The following is a 9,550-nucleotide window of genomic DNA, read 5'->3' on the forward strand; positions in this document are numbered from 1 at the left end:
TATTAATAGTTATTTAAAGATAATATTTTATTGAATATATAGTTATAGTTATTTTTGACAATATTAATTTATAATCTAATATAACATATAAATATAATATTATTAACCTCAAATTAACTTAAAATTCGTTTTTTGAATTTAAATTTTTTAAAAATATTACTTTCAGATAACAACACAATATATATAAAAATTATCTTTATAATTTTGACAATATTAATTTATAATCTAATATAACATATAAATATAATATTATTGACAAAATTTCGTTTTTAATTATATAATAAATTATATATAAAATCATTAAGGGTAGCATCGTATTTAGCCACTCTAAATTTTAACGTTGGAGCTCCATTGCGAAATAATAAATTATATATAAAATCACTAAGGGTAGCATCGTATTTAGCCACTCTAACTTTTAACGTGGGAGCTCCATTGCGAAAAATCACTTCGCAAATAATAGTATAGATATCATGATAAGTTATTGGTTATGATCTTTAAGTTTTTAATAGAATATCAAATTATTTATATATGAAATTTATGTATCAAAATATATATATTCATTATTTCGTTAATTTCTTGAAAGCTTTCATATATATAGTAGAAATATTTTCACTATATATTTTTGCAACTAATTTTATTTATGATTGAAAGATATTCTTTTAGATGATAATATATATATATATATATATAATATAGAAATCATTTTTTAATCTTTACTAAAAATATTCTTGGATAATAACAAATATGTATATGAATTATCTTTTTTATTTAATAATATTTTTATTATATCAGTTTTAGTGAGTTAGCTGATTTCATAAAGATTAAATTCATTTTTATTTTTGGGTTTTATTATATTAAATCATAATTACTAAATATTTTATAGTTACTCATTAATATATGCGTTACTAACTAAAAGACTATGATAATAAATTATTATTTTATTTCATTTGAAAATTCTTACACTTTAATTATATTTTTTGAAATTTCTTTGTACAAATATTTATTATATAGAAATAAATTTTGAAAGTCACTTAATATTCTCTTTTCAAATATATAAAATTAAAAAATTTATTCGTTTAATATTTAGTTATATACTTTTTGTTTTCAACTTTATATTTTATAAAAAAAATTCAGATAACAACACAACATACATATAGGAATTATATTTATATTTTAAAATAGTTTTAGATTTTGGATAAATCTTATTATTATTAATTTTAATCAATTATATAATTAAATAAATTAATTTTCGTTTTTATTTTTAGCTTAATATTCTCTTTTCAATTATATAAAATTAAAAAAATTATTTTATTAATACTTAGTTATATAATTTATGTTTTCAACTTTATATTTTTAAAACAAATTCAGATAACAACACAACATACATATAGGAATTATATTTATATTTTAATATATTTTTAGATTTTGGATAAATCTTACTATTATTAATTTTAATCAATTATCTAATTAAATAAATTAATTTTCGTTTTTTATTGTTAGATTAGTTATATATTTTATTCATTAAGGGTTTTAATCAATTATATAATTAAATAAATTTTTATTTTTAGCTTAATATTCTATTTTCAATTATATAAAATTAAAAAAAAATTATTTCATTAATATTTAGTTATATAATTTATGTTTTCAACTTTATATTTTTAAAACAAATTCAGATAACAACACAACATACATATAGGAATTATATTTATATTTTAATATATTTTTAGATTTTGGATAAATCTTATTATTATTAATTTTAATCAATTATCTAATTAAATAAATTAATTTTCGTTTTTTATTGTTAGATTAGTTATATATTTTATTCATTAAGGGTAGTATCGATATTAACCACTCTAACTTTTAACGTGGAAGCTCCGTTACGAAAAATTACTTCGCAAATAATAGTATAGATTTTGGTATTTGCCTTCTTTCCTTCTTCACAATAATTGAAATGGGGTTTGGATTTGAGGCGCCCAAAATAATTGTGTTGGTGGTGGTTACTTTGTTAAGACGATCATTGAGGTCCTCAAAGAATAGATCTTTTGTTTGTTTTTCCTTATGAATATCTTAAAACAATAGTATGATATATTGATATATAATATTATATGACAACTCATAAAATATGACAACTGTTTCCCCATATATATTTATTTTTTATCATTATGTATAAAAGAATATTTACTTTGATTTTACAGAGATACTAGGTGTTTTCCTGCACCATGTGCAGTAAAATTGTTTTCAAAATTTAATTTATATTTAAAATAAGGTTTATTAAATATTATAGATTTTATTATTTTTACCGATATTTAAATATGGATTTTATTTATTTAAATATTAAATTAAGATAAAATGATTTTTTATTTAAAAATATATTGTATAATTATAAAAAATTTGAACTAACAATATTTATAGAATCTGTAGATATATAAGAATCTAATGATTTTACGATTAGAAATCAATTTTTTAAAAAATTGTAGCAATTTTTAAAGATTTAGTAATACAAATTGTATAATTATAGAAAATAAAATATAATATAATTTCGAAATTTTAATGTTATATATGAATATATTTATTTTATAGATGATGTTTGTGATATTACCATATTTAAAAAAGTTTACCAGAAATAAATATCAATATTAAATGTAAGGTATGAGTTATTACCATATTCTAAAAAAATTACCAAAAATATAAATCAACATTAAATGAAATAATCCATGTCATATTTTTTGGAAGCCATGTCATCAATTTTAGTAGACATGTCATATTTTTTTTGTGAAACTGATTGTAAAGAGGACATGTGACAAAATCACTTCTCAAATATAGTCTAGGAGATATATATAAGTAAGTTTGACAATCACATCTTCACAAGATATATGCAGTGATTAATTTTATTTTATCTTTAAACTATGGTAAAATAATAATTTATCATATTAAGATGTAAATTACAAATTTGTAAATATATGGATTTTTTGGAAAAAAATAGAATTTTATATTATTTAAAAAACAGAGAAAGGGCTCTTGTGGACCCGGTCTTAGACAATTTCGTATTGTAAGAAATAAAGACATCTTAACCACATATTTCATGCCACGTGTCTATCCGAACGAGCGGGAAAACGCAATAGCATTTTTAGCCATTACTTGTAAGTTGATTCCTACCAGCATGAGCTGGAGATAGATTTGTTCCAGATGAATCACAATAAAATTTTATATGGTTAGATGCACGCCACCGTTTCTTCTATGAGAAGGCAACATTATCAGATCAAATCTTTACTTAATAGTTGATTAGGGGCTTTACGTTTTCATATTGACTTAAAACTTGTGCTTTCAACAAAAGAATTCAAAGCAAAGTCTATTTTGTTTTACTTATGTAAATTATGGACTTTTCTTTTTTTTTGGGATAGAGTTGGAGATGTTATTGCAGCTTGTATTTCGAAGATAAGAATTTTCAACAGGTAATTAAGCTTATCCTCTCATGATGATGGTACATTACCCTTACATACCGAATATGCCAGAATGGTGACTTGACTCGGTCCATTTTGTTTATCAGCGAAATTGATTTGGTACTCTTCGACCCCCTACAAATAAATACATAAATGGGTTGATTCTTTTTATTGACCAAAAAAACAATGGGTTGATTTTTAAGGTATTGAATGGGAATGTGTGATTGATTTCTAAGATCTTGAACTCTTTTTTTTTTTGAACTCTTTTTCTTTGAACTGCCAAGGTCTTGAATTCTCTGAATGGATTTTTATGTTACTACATTTAATTATAGGGAAATGTGTTAATCATGATTTTCTGATTGAAAAATATTTAACATATCAATGTCACATTATGGCAGTATTTAAGATTCATTTTTATTTTTTTTTAACTTTGTCATCCATAGGATCTTTTATTGAGATAATAAATTGTTAAATGATGGAAGCTTTGAACAGTTACTCTACGATGCATCATAGTGAATGTAATGAACAAAATAGTACTCATTCCGTTTCATATTAGTGTCATTTTAATTTTAATTTTTTTGTTTCATCATAAACATTATTTTATGTTCTCAAAAAAATATTGAATATTTTTTCAGCTTTTACTCTTACTTTTATTCCATTAATTGATAAAATTAAACAAAATAATGTATTAACCAAGGATAAAATAGAAAATTTAATTATTTTCTTAACTTGTGTAAAAAAAACTTAAAAGATACTTATAATAAAACAGAATAAGTAATATAAATATATATACTATCTGTTTCGGAAAGATGTGTATGGAGGGTGGAGGTAACTATTTAGTTAACACATTTTTGGTAACTCTTAGTAATAAATAATCATTCAGAAGAAGTATACAATATAATAAAGAAAAATGTACAAATCTTTGGCAGTTCAGTTGGTTAAAGAAAGAAATTAACTTGAGACCAAGCACCGTATAAGAATTAGCCAACCGCCTTAATGCCATACCTCCGTATACTTTGGAAGAATAACTCTAATTCTTCTTGCGCTATTCAGCTGGTGACGACCTTCGGCGCTTTCTGTCTCTGTTGTTGCTGACTGTCTTCTCTATTTTCCTTTTCTTCCATGTCTCATACCCTTCTCTATTAGTTTCACCGACATACTTTTTTTGTGGCTTTTCTCTCTTTTTCGACGTCGCTGCGCTGTGGTTCCTCAGTAGTGTTGGTAAGTTGCTGCTTGCGGTTCTCTTTGTAGGTTGGTGCAATAACTTCTTGTGGCTATAAGGTGGGGCTATCAGACCTTTGACGAGGATTGAGTTCTTCTTCTCGTCTAAATCAGAATTGGCAGTCTAGTGAAGCGGTTAGTTTGAGCTTCTCTATATGATGAAATGTCAGCCTTCGGTTCTTGGAGGAAGTCGCGCGTGCGGGTCATTGTTGGTCCTATTTATGGTGTAGTCGACGTCCGACTACAATATGGGTGGCAGCGTGTGTTGCTTGCATCATATGCATCTGCAGAGGGGTTGTGGGTCTTCGGATTATTTCTATGTGTGTTAGCTTCCTTTTATCAAAACACTTCTAGTGGCTGTGGTGGGTTTATCATCCATGTGTCCCTCCAAATAAAAGCGGTTATGGCCCAAAGTTGTGATGTTGGGATTTCCATTGGGTCTCATGGGTTAATAGGAGTAATCATGCTGTTCCTGAGCTTCATGTATAAGGATTAAAGGTGGTTGTTTGCGGTGGTTGGTGACTGGTGTTTCGACATGCTCTGGTTGGTCGGTATAACTGTCTCGGCACAGCTCTATTGCCGTCTATTGAAATTTCCGGACTCTCTCTATGATGTATGTGCTTTATGGAAAGGTTATTTTTTGGAAACGGGTTTGGGCAAGCCAGTTTCTACCGGCTGGTGACTCATATTTTTACCTTTGCCTTTTCGTAGAATGCCTATTTTGTGTGTCATTCGTTCTTAGCAAAACGTCATTTAGTTTTCCATGTGTTCTCATCTTTATTTCTTGACTTCAGGTTGTAATCGTATTTTCTTTATTTTATTTGTTGTTGTGATCGTAGTTTTTTTATTTTCTAATAATAGTATTTTTTGTAATTTCTATCATAAATTCGAATGGTAATACAAGCTTTAATATATTTACAAAAAAAGAAGTTAAAATGTTGATAAGATGAGATCTGATTATTATGCATGGCAATAATGTGGAATCAAGTTGAGATGCATGTTGTAAAGTGAAAGTGCAAGAAAAGTCATCCATTAAAATGATTTTATGATTTGGATAGGAAAAGGACCAATAAATGAATGTTTTTGAGGAAACTCTGAAAAGGAGAAGCCAACAATTTAACAGCTGGAAAAAGGTTTCAAAATTGGGCCAAACGAGTTTCAAAGGAGACTCAAATTCAATGTCGACTTTGATTCACTATTGATCGAAATCAATCAAATCAAATTAAATCTCTTCTGCCCATTAGATGAAAATCCTTCCTCTTTTGTTTTGTTTTCAGCCTAATTCAACAAGCAAATCACTATGACTAGGGATGATAACTAAAGGATTTTGGGCCGGCCCGGCCATATATTTATATAAACCCAACTCTATTGGAATCCTATGAATGATAGAGTTATCTTAAAATAATTATTACATAACAAGTTATATTACTTTGTGTCTTAGAAATATTTTAGTTTTATTCATTATAAGTATATTATATCAATTTATCTTCTTTGTACTAAATATTAATATTTTCCGTTAACGTAAAATATATTATTAAAAATTATTATAATATTTGTTCACAAAGAGTTTCATTTTGTGTATTTAGTTCTTTCTTGGCATTTGTCTACTTTCTTTTGTTTTTTAGACATGGTGCTATAACTTCAAAATACCTTTTTTGTTATAAACCCTATTGGCTATTTGTTCGATTCCGAGAAGAATGCACTTAGTGCTATAGAATGAATTATCTTGAAAACTATCATATTATCTGATCCGAGTTTAGAATACTTTTCGACTAATACCAATGATGGGTCAATCATATGTTACAACCCATCATATCAACCACCTGAGACGAAGTCCAAACCCAAACTGATCAAATAGTATTAATTTAGTTCTTAGAAAAAAATAAATTTAAAATTGATGTGGATACACACTAAAATCCAAAAAATCACCACTGAACTATCACCAGTGTCGGTCCAATGTAACTAGACACTTAAAACAAATTTTATAAAAATACTGCCCCCGTGTTACTCGAACCCAACACCCCAAAGAGAATTTGAAACTCTCTCAACCACTTCAACATATAAAATTTTCTGATATTGACATCCCAAAATAGTACATATCATTTGATGTCTAAAGCCCTTGATTTATGGACTTTTAACTCAGAGCCGGCCCCGACTACTATTACTTGGATATATATATATATAACTTCAAAATACAAATTTATATTTCTATCAATTTGTTGCTTTTGAATATTCAATCCTTTGTGACGTTTCTCTGGGTTATATTTCTATCTATCATATCATGATTCACAACATAAAATAATTATATACAACAACTCGTAGTGTTTACAAGACTCAAACTTAAGAACACTACCAAATACACTATTTTAAAATCGTCTGAATCTACCAATATTTGACCAAATTGGCCTCAACAAATCATGTTAAGTAGAGGTGGACACTTCTGTTATTTTGTTGGTTTGGTTTGGGTTTAGTTCGGTTTGGTTAGTTTGATTCTAGAAGTTTTCCAACTGAAATAAATAAAAATTAATTTGGTTTGGATCGGTTTTGGTTTGGTTTTGGTTCGATTTGTATTTGGTCTCGTTTGTGTTTCGATCAGTTTATTTAGGTTCTTTTTGTTTAGTTCATTTAAGAAAAATAATATTCTAAAACATAAACACATAGTTATGAAATCATCACGTTGGTGATAATAAAAAATAAAATATATGAACTAAATCCAATATATCACTAAAACAAAAAAGCTTTAGAAAACAACAAAAATAATTTATAAGAATACAATCAAACCAAAGTTGACTAAAGTAAATAGAAAATTTTGCAGAAGATGCAGAGAGAAGCAACTTGTGGAGAACTTTTGTTTTTAATGAAACTTAGTTTAAGTTTTAAGCAGCTTCCATATACATATTCCATTTCTAAATCAAATCTTTGGATTGCATATTAGATAAGAAAAATATATGCTATTGAATAAAAAAAATTGGAAATACATGGGTTTAGTGAATTTAGTCTTAGTATTTTAGTATCTTCTATATTGCTATTATATTTAGTTTAAATAATAACAAAAACACATTGGTTTCTCGGTTTGGTTTTAACCGAACTATTTAGGTTGGAAAAATCTCAAAACCGAACTATTTGATAATAGACTTTGTTTTAGTTTGGATTAGTTTTGGCTCGGTTGACTCGGTTCGGTTTGTTTGTATTTTGTCCATCCATAATGTAAAGTACAGCTGAAAGCATATGGGCTTGTGCCGACGGTCGACTCTCTGCCCTCAATAGCCAATGAAGGAGTTGATCAAGAAGAGATAAGATTCAAAAATCTAGATTTTGTGTTTAGAGTTAGTTAGAATACCCAACAATTAACAAGAATGGGTTTATAATTAATCAAAACCACTATGACACATGGATCTGGCTATGCAGTCTATTAAGAGTGTTTACTTGTTAGATATTCTTATGGAGATTTTTTCTGCAAATCAGTGGCATATGAAATAACTACTAGTCATCAACATCACAAAAGGTACTGTCTCATTCCAAAACGCAGTAACAAGACAATAATACTTAAAGCTGAAAAATGAATCTAAGACCAGAACACATGGCTCTCGTCAGCTATCACATTTTTTTTCTCTTTATGCACATTGAAGAAAGTAAAAGTGCAAACAGTATGAGAAAGAAAAAGGAATCGAATAAAACATAAACTTTTCTTTTTCAAAGTTTTCAGCAAAGACCATCAACAAGACAACAATGATTACATTTGGAATTTCATTGGAAACTACGTCCTTAAGGTCCACATAAATTCCATTCTAAGCACGCACTTTTGAGAAGAGAGACTGCTTTAAAAGAATAAAAAGACAAAAGTGTTTTTTTCGTTTGATTCTCACTTGGAAACAGCTATAATAACGAGGCACGTTATTGTTAACTCAAGCTTTTCAAATTCGCAAATCGATGGCGACGCTCCAGAGATTCAAGTTCCTAGCGACGCAGTGTGGAGTTGCACCGAGCCCGACACGAAGTCCAAGCCCGAGGACAAGTCCGCTGGTACAGTTTCGTCGCAAGAAGACAACCTTAAAGATGCTTCTCAGTCTTATACCGCCTAGCCGTAGAGAGCAGCCGCGCATTCATCATGGCCGCTCCTTGGCTGCTGACACGGACGTAGCTGGACGCAAACTGCGAGACTTATTCGTGACTTCGTCTCCTGTAGCAGAAGAGGAAGAGAAAGAGACACGGAAGGGGAAGACAAAAGAAGAAGTTCTTGCAGCCATGGCAGCTAAATTGAGCGCAGCTGGTAGTTCACAGGTGGAGAACAGTACAGCACCGGTTTGGTTTAGATTCAACAAGCGGCTTCTCCAGCGAGCTTGGCGTCCTAAGCTTGGTACCATTCCTGAGTAATGTATAACCCGTTTCTTGTCTTTCTTATGTGACACTCAAAACCAATTTGGAAACCATTTGTTTCCTCTATGAACAAAATATATTTATGCTTTTATCATATCTCGTATCTTGGCAACAAATCATAAGGTTGAATATTTCTAATAACATCTCCAACAAGCATCCTCGTTTTGAACGGAGATCAATACAATGGGTTGAAGCCTGAAGGTGTATTGCTCCAATGGTCATTCTTATTTTTTTTTATTTTTAAAGAATTTGATATTTACATTTTGAATCCTTAATATTATTAATAAATTGAAAATAATCATTAAATTTCATAAATAAATAAAATAATATTTAAAAATATTAAAATAAAATATTTTGGAAATATATAATAATAAATACTAAATATCAAATGTTAAGTGTTAATATTTTTTTATAATTGAAATAATTATAATAAAATACAATGATAAGTAATAAAATGTGATATTAAAAGTTATTCATGAAATTATTTTATATATAAAGATAAGAATTAAAGT

The 9,550-nt window shown here is 27.9% G+C and overlaps 1 protein-coding gene across 1 annotated transcript; it reads left to right on the forward strand.

Annotated features, from left to right (window-relative positions):
* The first annotated feature begins 8,465 nt into the window (after positions 1-8,465).
* LOC108840280 (uncharacterized) lies at positions 8,466-9,129 on the forward strand. The gene has a single exon (XM_018613116.2). The coding sequence runs from the start codon at positions 8,592-8,594 to the stop codon at positions 9,033-9,035; it is 444 nt and encodes a 147-aa protein (XP_018468618.2). The 5' UTR covers positions 8,466-8,591; the 3' UTR covers positions 9,036-9,129.
* Positions 9,130-9,550: the final 421 nt, after the last annotated feature.

Source organism: Raphanus sativus, chromosome 2 (genome assembly GCF_000801105.2).
Source record: "Raphanus sativus cultivar WK10039 chromosome 2, ASM80110v3, whole genome shotgun sequence".
Taxonomy (NCBI): Eukaryota; Viridiplantae; Streptophyta; class Magnoliopsida; order Brassicales; family Brassicaceae; genus Raphanus; species Raphanus sativus.